This window comes from Patagioenas fasciata, chromosome 5 (genome assembly GCF_037038585.1).
Source record: "Patagioenas fasciata isolate bPatFas1 chromosome 5, bPatFas1.hap1, whole genome shotgun sequence".
In the NCBI taxonomy this organism is placed as follows: Eukaryota; Metazoa; Chordata; class Aves; order Columbiformes; family Columbidae; genus Patagioenas; species Patagioenas fasciata.
The window spans coordinates 65827001-65842780 of NC_092524.1; the positions used below are offsets into that span (position 1 = coordinate 65827001).

At 50.4% G+C, this 15780-nt stretch overlaps 1 protein-coding gene across 6 annotated transcripts in view; it reads left to right on the plus strand.

Annotated features, from left to right (window-relative positions):
* Positions 1-15780, plus strand: part of DAAM1 (dishevelled associated activator of morphogenesis 1) — a 96257-nt gene that overhangs the window by 47810 nt on the left and 32667 nt on the right. For all 6 annotated transcript variants that reach the window (XM_065838458.2, XM_065838460.2, XM_071809764.1 and 3 more), the window contains 2 exons: positions 3745-3834; positions 14008-14079. In XM_065838458.2, the coding sequence (XP_065694530.1) occupies positions 3745-3834; positions 14008-14079 (162 nt within the window). The remainder of the gene's footprint in view (positions 1-3744; positions 3835-14007; positions 14080-15780) is intronic.

Genomic DNA, 15780 nt, shown 5'->3' on the forward strand with positions numbered 1-15780 from the left:
CCAGGCCAGGCTGGACGGGGCTCTGAGCAACCTGAGCTGGTGAAGATGTCCCTGCTCATGGCAGAGGTTGGACTGGATGAGCTCTGAAGGTCCCTTCCAACCCAAACTGTTCTCTGATTGTATGATTCTATAGATCACTTGATAAAAACTTGTTTGGCCCATGGGATCGTGCTCACAGCCTGAGCCACATGTTTCTTAGGCAGCTTTCGGAGAACCCTGTGGGATCACCTTCACTGGATCTCGTGCTGTGCTCAGAGGGAGGGGAGGTTTGCTCGGCTTGAGCCGTCAGCAAAGCAAGCCGTGCGGAAATATTTACCCCCTAGAAACAGCAAACACATGCCGAGAATCAAAGCTCTCCTGTGAGGTTTTTTTTAATCATATTCAAATGAAGATTTAATGTGGAAACATGTTTCCTGATCTAAAGGTGAATAGTTTAACTGTATGGGATAAATATTTAAGAGAAGCGTGTCTCTTTCCAGAAAAAACACTCTGGGCAGAGACTTCCTTTTGGTAGCAAAACGAGGCTGTTATTTTACATACTTTGACCTGATTCCAAAAAAATATTTAAAATAGCAAATCTGGCAGATTCTGCCGTGGCTGGCATCTGGGTGGATGGGGCAGAGCTGTGAAGGGTGAGGCTGAAGCGAGGGGTGAGGGCTGTGAGCGTGATGGACACCGACCCACCGGTTATCTCCTCGCTCTTCAACAGCCGCCAGCATTGCATGGTGTAGCGGGAGTTCATGGCTTGCAAATGGCCTATAGAATTAATTGCCAGTTAGAATCACCTAATTATCAAGCTCGTGATTATTAATTGAAGGCGCATGTGGGTTTGAGGCTGTGCACAGCTTCTCTGCTGCGCTATTACTCCACCGTGCAATTGCTAAAGGCTTTGTCAGAGCTGTGTGTGTACAGTGGTCTGTGAGCCCCTGGAAAATGGCTGACGTTCCTGTCCCCTCTTCGTCTTTTGGAGTTTGAAGGGCAGTTTCTGAGCAGCCTTCTTGGGGCCAAGGAGTGCTGAGACACCATCAGTGAGCATCAGCGAAGGGCTGGAGGTGGGTGCAGGAATCCCCATACACATAAAACCAGCGAAGACCTGACTCCTCGCAGTTAAGTCACTGTTCCAATTCAGAATAAGAGTCATTAGTCACTGTTTGATTGTGAGATTGTTCATATTCACTGGGTGCCACATAGTATTTATTTAAACACCTCTTCCAAGCATCCTTCAAGATGTCATTAGGTAGGTGTCACTGAGTGATGCAGGGCTGCGATGACTGAACATGTTAGAGCAGGGGCACAGTGAAATGTGCTGTGCAAGACTCAGAAGCATTTCTGCACCTTTTTTGGATGTGTTTGCACATTGTCTTGTACCAGCACCTAATATGTTCTTCTGCTTTATCCCTTCTTGCTCCCGCTTAGGCTTCAGCTCAGTTTAGATTTTTTTTTCTTGGTTAATAAATCTTCGCATTTGCACAAGTTGTATTTTTAGGGTATGGGTATTTTGAAAGTTTCAATAAATATTTTTCTAAGGACCTAAGTACAGATGTGCGTGACTGGTGCTTTCATGCCTGAATCCCAGATTCACGTGGCAGGGAAGCAGGGTTGCAGTGGAAGCGCTTTCCTGCACTCACTCAAACCCTCACTGCAGAGGTAAATAATTATCAGGAGACCCTCGTCCTCTCCCACACTCCCAGATGGACTTTTCCAACAAGCTGAATTTCAGCCAAGTCTCTGTGTCAGGTGTCATCCTGTTGGCCACCTTTACATCTGCAGAACTGGGGCTGAGGCAGAGCTTGGGTATCTGACGGGCTCGTCGCCTGAGGAGAGACAAGGGGAGAAGGACATGGAGTGCAGTTTCTGTTCTTCACATGCACAAGACGTGCAAGGCTGACAAGACTTGCCCAAGGCTGGGAAGATCGCTTGCTGGATATGAATTCTTGACCTCCCAAACTGTAAGGACATGGGGGTTTGAAAGTGGCGCTTGTTGGAGGAGTCCCTCAGTCAGGTTCTCCTCCTTGGGTGCAGGGTGAAGTGTCTGAGATTTAGCTCAAGCTTTCGTAGCCCTTACTTTTTTCCAAGCCTGTGTTGTGGCAGCACATTTATTTCTGTTGGAAGGGTGTCTTGCAAGTCTGCTTCCAGAGCTCCACCACCATCAGCTCTGTGCAGCACAGTGGCTTGAAGAGTCAGTCAATATGGGGGGAAAAAGTCAAGGAAGAGGCAAAGCTCCTCCATGCGTACGTAACAGAAAAAGCTCCAAGACACCTTTCCTTTTGAGGAGTAATTTCATTGGGAAGTGAAATTAATACCTGAAGTGGATGTATAAGCCTCTCTGAGATGTTCGGGACTGCCAGCAGCCCTCTGCCGCAGCATGTTGTACTGGAGAACCCTTGGGTTTGGGTTGCAAGATAGCTGAAGGCTCCTTTCCTTGGCTACTGGGTGCAATATGAGTTTTAATTAGTTCAGCTGAATTTCTTTGTGGTATGTGGGCTTGCTGATGCAAGGACCCGTCATTCCCCATAGGCATCTTGCTCATCCTTCACCAAATGGGGCTGTTACCTTTGGCTGATATACCAGGGGCTACCAGCTTTAGTTGATAAGTGTTATTATTCAATCAGGGAAATTTTAATGGGTCTCCATGTGGTTTCCTTTTTTAGCTACTCTAATTGTGTAATTTTTAATGGTGATCCTCTTGATTAAATCCCCTGTTGGAGTGGGACGTGTTGTCTGGAGGCCATGGCTGGGCTCTCCTGTGACCTTCTACAGTATTTCCAGCTCTCCCACCACTGCGCCAGCATCCCTCCAGCATGCAAGTTGTCACCAGCGGTGCTGATTTTGAGAGAGATCCGTGGTTGTAAGATCAATATTGGCTTTAGCAATGAGCCTGCCAGCCCTGCCTGAATGTTTTATTTAGTTAGTTCTCTGATAAAAGCTTTGACCTACATCTAGCACCAGGAAGCGATGAGGCTTTGATAATACTCGGGCATCCCGGTGGAAAGCATGCTGCTAACCGAGCCTCCAAGTTGAAAATGGATGTGTCCTTTAAAATAAAATCAGATAAACCAATAAAGGTCTTAGTCAGTAAACAGCTTTATTTCTGCTAGACAATACGTGGTCCAGTTTTGATGGAGAGGATGTGCCTCTTTATGAACTGTAGATATTAGGAAAAACTCTTTCTATTTTTAGTTATAGTAAAACAAACCCAAAGCCAAAAAAAATCCAAAATCAGTTTTCTATGATATGAAGGTGTCAGCAATGGAAATGTGCTGGACCACTCGAGGTGCTCAGTGAAGCAGTTATATGTGATGCTAAAAAAGAAAGGTCCTATTTGAATTGTTGTTCTCTGTACGTGTCTTAGATATGGTCTATCATCTGGAGCTCTCAATCCTCTGTGCCAGGCTGTCTTGCAGGCAGCTGTAACGGCTTCATGGATGTCCTTTCCAAAACACTTGCTGCCTTTAAAAACAATGAAGACGATGTCTGGGAGGAACAGGGCAGGAAGGTTTGCAGCCCCATCCTCCCAGCAGCCAGCTGTAGCCCAGGAGTCAGGGGGAGGTCAGCAACAGCGGGATGAGAATCAGCAGCATTGCCCTAACAAATCGATAGTCACGGGGCGATGCTGCGGGACCGCTGCTGCGCTGTGGTGTGGCCCCACATTGATTTACATTGCTTTTCTGGGGGGTAGTGCTGTGCTGTCACCTGTTTGTGTACTCAAGTTGTATGTTTTGTGGGTTTTTTTCCACTTTCCAGGATGAACTTGACCTCACGGACAAGCACAGAGAGGCCATGTTTGCGCTCCCAGCGGAGAAGAAGTGGCAGATCTACTGCAGCAAGAAGAAGGTAAGAGACTCATCCATGCTGTGGCCAGGGGCTGATCCCCTTCCCTCCCACGCAGGGTGGGGAGGAGACACAGGGTGGACACAGCTCTCTCTTGGGATGCCAAGTGGTTTTTGGGATGTTGTAGAAATGTGTCTGTTCCTCAGGATGGCCCTGGTGAAGCAAGGGCAACCAACGAGGTCTTCAGTATCCAAAGTGCATAGCTCTTTGTCCTGAGCCCTTTCACGCTGGAGGAGGTGTCTCCACACCCCATGTGGGTATCCCCCACCCCATGTGGGGCCCTGCCTGCGCGAGCGGGTCAACGTGGAGCTCCGTGGCCACTGAGGCTGGCATTGCAGTGGTGGGGGCCAGCTCCAGTCACCATCGCTCATGGCTTCACTTTTCTCTGCTGATGTCTGGGGGCCCAATTACAGCCACCCCAAAAGCCTTCCCTGGGTTTCCAGTTTGCTGCCATGAAATTTTGTCCTCCCACCAGTTCGTCCCAGAGGACGACACAAGTGGAAAGCACCGTGGGGAAGCTGTGTCCCCTCTGCATGGCCTGTGAGAGCTTTAGCCCGGTGGTGCAGAGGTTGCTTTTAGGGTGAAGCTGTGTCACCCCTGGGGCACTGAAGGGCTGTAGGTTCATGGGTGGAACCAAGATACCGCTGATAAGAGACAAGTGATGATGCTATTCCACTGATCTGTCTGCCAAGCTGCTGGTGTGACTGGTCCGCTCTGCAAGGCTTGAGATGGCTTTCTCAAGCTGAAAACATGCACAGACATCTTCCCAGTGCTGAGATATGCTGACATCTGAGCTCAGTTGCATCACCCTTTAGATAGTGGTCAGGAACTGAGGTTCATCTGCGGGCAAATCAAAGCCCAGGTGACCGATATATCAAAGCCTGTGGTGGCTGCGTCAGGTCCATGATTGCAGTGTGCGGCAATGCTGGTGCCACCTCTCACGGTCCCTCCGGGATGGAGGAGATGGCCTCAACCGCCTTCCTCCTTTGGTTTGTTTGCTTTCACTCCTGGGGGTGTGCAGCCCAAGCCAGGTGGGGTTCTGTGAGCTGGCTGCCTGCAAGGTGGCCAAAATCACTCTCTTTTTCACCAGTAAAATGAAGATTTTTGCCCATCTATTCTGGCACAAGAATTACCCCCAGCTATCTGTGCTGGGACTCATTTGCCTTCCCAGACTTGGCCAAAGCAGAGATCCTGCAGGATGTACCACTGTGGGGAGAAATGAGGCAAAAATCCTCAGTCTCGCAAGTAGATGGAAGGACACCGAGCCCTGTGAGGGAAATGCCACCAGCTGGGGACATGGACCTGTTGGAAAGGGTCCAGAGGAGGCCACAAAAATGATCTGAGGCTGAAACAGCTCTGCTGTGAGGGCAGGCTGAGAGAGTTGGGGTGTTCAGTTGGAGAAGAAAAGGCTCCAGGGAGACCTTATTGTGGCCTTTCCATATTTAAAAGGGACTGATAAGAAAGATGGGGACAGACTTTTAGCAGAGCCTGTTGCGACAGGACAAGGGGTGATGGTTTTAAATTAAAGGACGGGAGATTCAGGCTGGACATGAAGAAGAAATTTTTGACACTGAGGGTGGTGAGAGCCTGGCCCAGGTTGGCCAGAGAGGTGGTGGATGAACCATCCCTGGAGACATCCCAGGCCAGGGTGGATGGGGCTCTGAGCAACCTGAGCTGGGTGAAGATGGCCCTGAGGATGGCAGGGGTTGGACTGGATGCTCTTGAAAGGTCGCTTCCAACCCAAACTGTTCTGTGATTCAGTTCCCAGATTCACTGCTATGTCCCCTAACCTGCAGGAGCTGGCTCAGCAGCGCTGGCGGTCACCTGGCCCTGCTCAAAGGACAATCACTGCCATTAATGCCTCTTTTCTCCTGCTGAAATGATGGCACCCGATTTTCCAGCTGTGTTTTAAGCCAAAAGCAGGCTTACCTTGCTCATGTAGGATTAAGTTTTAAGCCTCTCATAAATACCCCTGAAATCTCTGTATTATTGTTAGACAGAGACCTACCATGCTCGAGGTTTAAATCGGAAGGCAGAAGAGATATTAACAAATTACAGGCACTGGTCTGAATCAAGAAAACAGGCAGGGGATGATCGCTCATCGCTGCCTGTCGGATAAGCAGAGCCGTGCTCTGATGTGTCTGGATAACAGGAGACAACAGAGACTTAAATCAAGCAAAGCCATGTAATTATTATTGTGAATGGAGATTACATGTTATCTAATCTCCCAGGGCAGGATTTAGATGGAGCTGATGGTTCCTCTTCCTTGTTCCAGCACCTCCTTGCGCTTATGGTTTTTTAGAAACCGTACTGAGAAACTCTGTGGTCCCAGGGGGTGTTGAAGGATGGAGCCACAGAAGGGGTCAGAGGTCCTTGGGGCAGGTCCATCGAGGCTGGATCCTGGCTGCTGTTCTGCTCTGGTCCTCATTCCTCTGGCTGTTCTCAGCTGCTCCTTCCCTACTTGTGATGCCATCTCGGTGAGCGGCAAAATATCTTGTGCTGTGGCTGTAGCCTGCACAGCTGGGGCACTCCCTTGCCTCCATCAAAGGCAAAGGTGTGTGCACCACAGAAAACATCTAAATATCTGTCCTTTCAGCGTGTTCCCTGCTGCCATGCACCATCTCTGGCTCTTCTGATTTGCCGTTGGTGTCATCCGCCCTGCCCAGCTGTCCAGAGTGCATCCCGCTTGTTACATATTCCTGTGATGGGCAAGATTTGGTGAAAGGTGATGAAAATGAATCATTTTATTGTGCTGGGTTGTCCTGAAAAGGGAGCTGGCAGCACCTGGCCTTGGCAGTGCTTGTCGAGAGGAAATAAGGGAAAAGCAGCTATTCCCCAGGCACATTTCCTTCCCTGGAACATTTTCCCCTGGCCGGCTGCCCCGTATCCTAGTTTCTCTGCCCTGCAAGCAGCTGCTTTTATCCCAGCCCACAGTACCAGCTGGACAGGGTGGAGGTTTTGTCCCTCCCCGATTCTCCATCCATGGAGAAGCTGGGGCTGATCCCAACCCTGACCCTGCTCGGAGCAGGGCGTTGTTCTAGATGAACTCCTCATGGTCCCATCCCACCTGCATCACCCTGTGATACTCCTGGGGATGGGGAGGAGTGGGGACAGAGAGATAAAAAGCATCTTGTGATGGGGGCTGGCGAGTCTGTCAGCAGAAACCCGAGCGGGAACTGAAGTCTGCATTAAATCCAGCAGCCGTGCAGTGCTCAGGTCAGGAGAGAGATTTAAAGATTATTGGAGAGACATTCTTTGAAGTCATCAGTCCCCTCTATGGCTGTAATAAAGTGGGGAAATGCAAAGGCGGAGATGCATTAACAGCGGGATGAAATCTGCTTTTAGAAGTGGTATTTCTGGATGATGACTCGTTTCATACCTCATCCCAAAATATTTCACTCCCTGCTGGCCCCGCTCTCCGGGAGAGGATATTGCTCGGAAGCACGGGGAGGAAGCAGGAGGGTTTCCAGCTTTACCGTTTCTTTGGCTGCCGCTTTGCTTCAGTGGAAGAGGGTGACTCAGGATGACCTTTCTCAGGAGGCCATGCTCCAAAGGGAGTTAATTATTAACACTTTGCACTTAGTCTGCAGCACCTCTTAATTGCAGGAGGTTTGTCTCCTGCCAGCTGATGTACGTAATGTCAAGCTATTAAAGCAGCTCACCAGGTGATTTTTGTGAGCCTTAAAATATGAGTGGATACTGTGTTCAGGCAGAAGCTCAGCATAAATAACCAGATGGAAGGGATCGGTAGTGAAAACCAGCTCATGTGAATGCAGGATCTGGCTCTGCACCCCCCCATTTTGATTCGGCTGAGCTCTCTGAGCATCTGTAAAGCCAGGGGAGAGGAAAAATGACCTGTGGGACGCCAAGCGATGCTGCACTCTTTAAGCTTGTGTTGAAAACCCGTTGGCATTGCTAACGCCGAGTGCGTAGCTCTTGGCAGTGTTAAGCTGTCCCCAGCAAGCAAAGCTGACATCTAAAATTTCCTCAGACATCAGATATGCAACCAGGATCCCTTCGCATTAGTAGGTGGCGGTGGTGCTTTTGCAGAGGAGAACGGGGGAAAATGTGATAAATAGGGAAATGAGTGATGGCTCTCCAGTAATACTATTTTTCCCAGCCAAACAGCCTCTTTCCTCTCTAACTGCTCCGTCCACCCGCTCCCTCCAGAGAGCTTCGCTTTCCAGCTCGCTCTTCCTCTTGTAGCTCAGTCCCGCAGCTTGTTCACGGGGCTGTTGTTTCCATCTATTCCATTCATTTAAAAAACATAAATTATTTAAAAAAAAAAAAATCAAGCAAAAAGCTGCAGTAGCAGAACTTGGAGCAAAAGCTGACAAAGATGGCATGCAAGGGAAGGAGGGAAAAAAATAGCTCCTGGGTCACCTGGGATGGCTGAGAAACGTTTCATGGCCCCTGATCCTCCAGATATACCTGCGGTTATTTCAGCAGCAGGTTGAAATGTCATCTCAGGTGTCATTTCCTCGGGCTGACCGAGAAAATCGGGCCGTTTGCATGGCTGGGGGTATTTTTCAATAGGAAATGTTCATAGTTTTTATCTTTAAAGGTAATTCCCTTTTTAGCTCCAATCACAACACACTTTTGTTTAAGTAAGATTTTTCTCCCTCTCCAGCCAAAAAATGCATCTGTTAGCAATCTTTTTGGATTTTAAAGCGAAGCTTTTCAAACAATGAACCAGCTGACTAAGAAAGGCATCTGGTCATGCTGTATTTGCTTATGGGGAGCATAATTTTTAAACCCTGGGAAAAGTGTACAAGGGCATGTGTGTAATTGTAGAGGAGAGGGTATAGGAAGTGTTAGCCTATGGAAAAACAGAGTGGGCTGGGATGGGATGGTTTGGACCCCAAGATCCCAACTCGAGGAGAATCTGATAGAATTACAGCCCTTCATGGCATCACTCCATGAGCCTTTGGTAGGGTACAAGGAAACGGCTTTAGTTTCATTTATATTTTGTTGCAGGGATACCTGGTGGCTGGAGGGATGAGGAAAACCTGGAGAGATATGGTGGGACAAAACCTCCACCAGTGCACATTTGGGAAAGGCTTGGTCATGCTGATGGAGCTGGGCTGAATTTAAACTTCCCACGCAGCTTTAAAACCCATCCCCACCACTGTCTGCTTCTTTTTTGACCTTGAAAACAGAACCCAGGTGGAGCATCCACAACAGGCAGGGAGGGGGGAAGTTGCCAAAACATGATGGGCTGCCAGCTGCTGCCAGTTTTAAGCAGCAAGGAGGGGTGGGGAATACTGCAAAATAAAAATGCGATCAGGAAGATGTGTAAAAACAAAGGGGGTTGCTTCTGGTTTTGGTGCAGCAAGTCCTAGCTGAAGGGGCTTGTTGTTTTTCTTTTTTTAACCTCTTACTATGACTTCCATGGTGTGAAGTTCTTCTGGGGCAGACTGGCCTTGCAGGTGGTGCCAAGGGGGAGGTGAACCATCAAAGTCATGGATGTTGTTGCTGAAGGGCTCTCTCGGGTTTGCTTGGAGCTGGCTGCTGTAAACCAGTCCCTTCCTTCTGATTTGGTTTCACCCTGAAGGATCTAACCTGGTGTGTTGGACATCAGGTGGGTGGGGAACCCAGCCAGCTGTCCTCTGGAGTTCCATTATCCCCGAGCAGCTCCAGATCCATCACCACCAGTGTGGGAAGGAGGCTCCTGGATCAGATGGAGATGTCTCCTGCAGGTTGGCCATCTAAAAGGTGTTGCTAGCAGCTGTAACAAAGCACTGAGGAACTTCACAGGTGTCTTTCTCCCCAGTGCCATGGAGACGTGCTGTGAGCAGCTGTGGTCCTGCAGGTCACAGGGGCCAGAGCTTGTGGAGATGAACCTTCCAGGTGTAATGGTGCCCAAACAGGGCTCAGACCAGCCTGTGAACTGCTGGCTGAGCCACCATCTCCTCTGTGCTGCCGCCCAGCGTCCCGAGGGTGGTCACTGGGAAGAGCAAGGGCAGTCTGGGTGGGGGATCTGCTGACGTGCCAAGGGGGAGGCAGGCAGGCTGTGGAAGTGTCAGCCTTGTCACCAAGGTGTGGCAGGGCTGGGGAGCGCGACATCTTCCTGGGAAGAGCGAAGGGATGGGTGGAGCTGGCAGATCAGTGACCTTTGCTTGGAGAAGCTCCTGCTAATGCGGGATCTTGACCGGGCGCTGCTTTCCCCGTGGCAACCAGCACTGACGGAGGGGATGGAGCTTCATCATCGAGTTCACACCATGACAGCCCCTCACCACTGCCACCATGGCGTGAAACGGCCGAGCAGCAGCAGCATCCATCAGCCCCCTGCACGGAATCTGGGGACAAAGGGATGGCGGAGGCAAGGAGAGGGCACAGCGGTGCTGGGGCTGCAGCTGATGCCATTTGTATTTTTGCCAGGTCTCTGGAAGGAAGAAGTGGGTGTCAGGGGCAATGGGTGGGAAGTGAAGGAGGGGATGGGGCAAAGATTGCCCCTGGATGCACAGCTTTGGGGTTTCCTAATTTTTTGCAGCAGAGCACGTGTGTCTGTTGGGGCCGTTTCTTGGAGGACAGCAAGGGATGTTGATGTAAATCTTGCAGATGAGAAAGGATACCTGTCCTCGAACTGTGTTGTTATAGCCATCAGCCTGCCCCTCAAAGAGCAGCTCATAGTAAACCACAGCACAACACCGACCTGTCTGGAATATTGTGTCCAGTTCTGGGCCCCTCAGTTCAAGCAGGACAGGGAACTGCTGGAGAGAGTCCAGCGCAGGGCAACAAAGATGCTGAAGGGAGTGGAGCATCTCCCGTGTGAGGAAAGGCTGAGGGAGCTGGGGCTCTGGAGCTGGAGAAGAGGAGACTGAGGGGTGACCTCATTAATGTTTACAGGTATAGAAAGGGTGAGTGTCAGGAGGATGGAGCCAGGCTCTTCTCGGTGACAACCAATGACAGGACAAGGGGTAATGGATACAAACTGGAACACAGGAAGTTCCACTTAAGTTTGAGAAGAAACTTCTTCACAGTGAGGGTGGCAGAGCCTGGCCCAGGCTGCCCAGGGAGGTTGTGGAGTCTCCTTCTGTGCAGCCATTCAAACCCGCCTGGACACCTTCCTGTGGAACCTCAGCTGGGTGTTCCTGCTCCGGCAGGGGGATTGGACTGGACAATCTTTTGATGTCCCTTCCAGTCCCTGACATTCTGTGATTCTGTCAGTGGGGTTCAGATCAGCCCTCAGTTCTGTTCTTCTTGAGAAGAGAGTGAACACAACTAGACACAGCTCAGAGAATAAAAAATTGGGAGATATTTGTGTCCCTTGTGGCAGCCAGATGGGATGTGATGGAGAATCCTGGAGAGCTGGTGTTGGCGGTGCTCATCTCCACATCTGGGCGTCCCTCATGGAAGGCAGGCTGCAAAACTCGCATCCCCAAGACCCATCCTGGCTGCTGGGAAACCATCTTACCAATTCACCCTTTCAGACCGTGATACCCAAAGAGGTTCCTCCCTCTTCCTGCCTCTGAGTCACTTCCCTCAGGCTCATCACTTTGTCGGGGGGTTTCTTTACTACCACCAAATGCACCAAAAAGGGGTTTATCAGTGTGCTGTAGACCATTAGCCGCAGTAATTACCACTGAGAAGTGTCCTGCAGTGAGCCAAGGGAAACCCGTGCCCTGATCTTTGCCGGCTTTATTGTGCAGTTCCCCTCTGCCTGGGAAGGTCCTTTCCGACGAGCCTGCTCAGCTGTTCATCTGAATTAATGAGGTTCTGCTGCACTTAATTGAGAGCACTTTCTAAATTGGGGGTTTCAGGGAGGAAATGCAAGAGCCCGAGGGAGCCGAGCAAAGGGAAATATTTATAATGCAGCACGTTAATTATAAATGAGCAGTTTAGCCAATTTTGTTGTTCAGCCTCCCCTCTGCCCACCCCCACCCCCGGAGACCTTTATTTTTTGCTCCACTGCTTCCTTTCAGCCCTAAACAAGCAGCAGGTCCGGATCCCTGCCCGCCTTGCAGGTGTGTGCACCATGTGGAAAGGCCCTGGGACGCGGGATGAACCATCCCTGCCGCCACCCCATTCCTCAACACGGGTCCTGCTCCCTGCCCAAATCTCCTGGCTGGGTGCATCTGGACACCTCTTGGTGCTGTGCCACGGTGGGGACCTTGCTGCCCTTCCCAGCTGGTGCCACTGCTGGAAGCACTGGTGGGAGAGGGATGCTCCTTATAAGAGGTGCTGATGGTACCCTAGGGTAACAGGGAGGACCTCTGGTGATATGTCCAGGAGGTGACAGGAGCTAATGCTTTTTAGGGCCATGTCCAAGGCACACATGGGTGCCATAACTGTGCTGTCCCCAGGGACACCATTTGTACTGTGGGGACATTCTGCACTTCTCATGAGCGAGCTGGGTCCCGTCCAAATTACCTATCGCTGACCCTGTGTGTTCTCATCTTGGCAAGCTGCAGCTTGGGAAGTTTGGATGCACGAACGTTTCTCACGTATGCCTCTTGAACCGCAGTAAATATTTGGGACTCTGCTCCTTGGGCTCGCTGAAATCATCCAGAGGATCGGTAGTTGTCTGCATGCACAGCCGTGGGAGCAGAGGAGGAGGTTGTCCACCTCCCACCCTCACAGGCGACTGCGGTGTGGGATGACCTTTGCAAACATTGCTGAAAGTTAGAGAAGGGGCAAAGCTGTGCAGCAAGTCAGACTGTGAACTGAAGAGGGTTGATGAGGAGAGATGCCTGGGATTTGTATGGTATTGGTTGACTCTACAACCTAGACCTGTGTGGCATTTCTGCTGTCAATCCTTTCTCTTCTTTTGATAGAAGTTTTTAGGAAAATACAGTGGGGAAAATGGCTGATTTTGAAGTATTCTCTCAATCTGCCTACTTGCTGCAAGCAGTGTGAAGTGTAATTTATCTGGGCTCGAAGTTCTTCAGTCATAGAATCATAGAATTGTTTATGTTGGAAAAGAACTTTAAGATTATCCAGTCCAACCACAAACGTAATACTACCAAGTCCATCACTAAACCATGTCCCTAAACACCACATCTACACATCAACACCTCCAGGGATGGTAACTCTACCACTGCCCTGGCCAACCTGTTCCAATGCTCGACAACCTTTTCCATGAAGAATTTTTTCCTAATATCCAATCTAAACCTCCGCTGGGACAACGTGAGGTCATTTCCTCTCTTCCTATCACTTGTTACCTGGGGGAAGAGACCAACACCCTCCGTGCTACAACCTCCTTTCAGATAGTTGTAGAGAGCAATAAGGTCTCCCCTCAGCCTCCTGTTCTCCAGGCTGAACGCCCCCAGGTTCCTTAGCCGCTCCTCATCTCACTTGTGCTCCAGACCCTTCACCAGCCTCATTGCCCTTCTCTGAACTCGCTCCAGCACCTCAAGATCTTTCCTGTAGTGAGGGGCCCAAAACTACACACAGGATTCGAGATGTGGCCTCACCAGTGCCAAGTACAGGGGGATGATCACTGCCCTGGGCCCTACTGGCCATGTCCTACAGGAACACGGTAGAACCTGAAAACCCCTTGTATATCCTTCCAGATGCAGGGAGCTGTAGACTGCGATGACCAAAGGAGGCTGTGCATCATTCGTTGTCATAGATCAAGAGCCCAGGGGTCACATCCTTTAATGGGGGACATTGCTGGGTGCATGTTCCATCCTAACAACTAATGAAGCCCCCAGAGGAGTTGTCTGTTGTGCCTGGAGTCTCTCTTAGGGTGTTGGTAAAGTCATGGTCCCATGCCAGGAGTGGAGCCTAATTTGTGTCACATTATTCACTTTTCCTTACTTGTAAGAGACTATTTTTCCCCCCAAATCACATTCACCAAGGCTGTGCAGCCAAAACTTCAAGGGCACTGAAGAGTAGGTGCAAGAAAAATCTGAATGTAAAATTTCGGTTGGGTTTCTCCAAAGCTGATAACCACAAGACTGATGCAGTATCATTGGGGCAGAGTTTGGTCACAGGCAGGTGGTGTAACATAGATCGTATATAAAATATACTAATTGAATAGATCAGGTAATGTTCCCAAAGCTGGAGCTGTCAGTGGTGAACTCAGAGTGTAGAAAGTCACACTTATATTGATATAAAATAATGCAGTAGCTCAAGGGCACTTGAGAGGTGGTTGGTCACCAAGGGCAGGGCATGTTAATACTATTTTTACTGATTTGCTGTCTTTGTTTCACTTTTTTTCCCCTCCTCCAGGACCAGGAAGAAAATAAAGGAGCCACCAGCTGGCCGGAGTTTTATATTGATCAGCTGAATTCAATGGCTGCTGTGAGTATTTCCCCAACGCTTTGGTGATTGCGAACCCCTTTAGAGCACACAAGGTATTTCATCTCACCCCAAGCTGGGAGGCTGTGAGACGGATGGCAAACAGCAGCAACTTTCAGTATAAAGCCACCAGGCTGTAAAGAGCCCATTTGGTTGTACTATGCTACCGTTTTGTACCTGGGACACCCTTCTGCACTGTGCAGCCGTGGCAAAACACGAGCTGCAGTTCATCCACCCCACGAGGGCCGACAGAGCTGCCGTGGCTCTGAGTGCCCTGTGCCAAACGTGCCTGTGTGCTTAAAAGTAATTTTATGACATACTTTCTTGTTGATATCTTGCTGGGTGAGACAGAAGCAGCACTCTTTTCTAGAGGAGATACAGTTTATTTCCTGCAAAGCTGTGCAGCTCAGAGCCCCTCCATTCTCGCTCTTGCTGTTGGAGGATGAAGGTGCTGAGGTTTGTGGCCACTACACTAGAGATGGCAGCAGCATGGAAAACAAAAAAGAAAAGCGTCATTTTTGTATTTTTTTCCATATGTTTGCCCTGCTGTCACGGGGCCAGGGTGTCAGGGAAGGCCCGGCTGGGTGAGGGAGTAGGGGTGGAGCAGGGGGCTGTGGGCTGAGAAGGGAACAAGCTGCTTGCATTTGGGAATCAGGGGTGCCTGGGACTGGCCATGGGCTGCCAGCGGTCAAAGCCCTGAGCCTGAGCAGATCTTGTGATCAAATCCCGCCAGGTGCCTGGAGGGTGGCTTTGGTCTCCCTGACACACTGTAAGGGTCAGCACAGCTCTGTATGTCTGCTGCGACCCTTGTCTCTTTTTTTTTAGCCTTGGTTGGTGTTGGCAGGGCTCCCCCTGACATCTTTAAGGGCCCAATGCTGTCAGATGGTGCAGGAGGCACCTGGGGTGTTGCTTTAGCTGTGGCCTTGGTTGCACGAGTTGGGGTGCGCAAGTCATGCCCCCGTGCATGCCCGGGCAGCCACTGTCCCTAATGCCCATTAGTGGGTTGCACTGGGAGGCCTGGGAGTGACAGGGTTGACAGGACCCACCCTGGCTGACCTGAGCGTGGCTGCAGTGTCCTGTCCCCTCCCGGCTGTGGGGTGTCCCCTGGGCCCCCCACCTCCTCTGCAGGGGCACATGGGTACCTGCTGGGATGCATGGGTACCACTAAAGGACCCCTCCTTCTCCCTCACCCCAGTTTAGCACCTTCCCTCTGTGGACCCCCAGTAGACCTTGGCTTAGCCCCCTGCATCCTACTAGACACGAGGAAGAAATTTTTTACACTGAGGGTGGTGAAACACTGGCCCAGGTTACCCAGAGGGTGGTGGATGCCCCATCCCTGGAGACATCCCAGGCCAGGCTGGACGGGGCTCTGAGCAACCTGAGCTGGTGAAGATGTCCCTGCTCATGGCAGGGGTGGCACTGGATGAGCTGTGAAGGTCCCTTTGAACCCAAACCATTCTATGATTCTGTGATCCTCACAGCCCCCTCCAGCCCTGGAAATACATCAAAATTCTCATCACCCAGATGTCATCTGCAGCATCTCTGGGCAGGGCTCAGCTGGACACTTTCTTATGGGATACTGTGATGCAGTTATTTACCTTTTTGTTATATAAAGTGTTTTTCCTGGAGGATTGTGGGCCATACCAGGATTTACATCCAGAGCCCATGAGTTGGGGTGCTCCTTGCCTGGATTGCAGCTCTGAG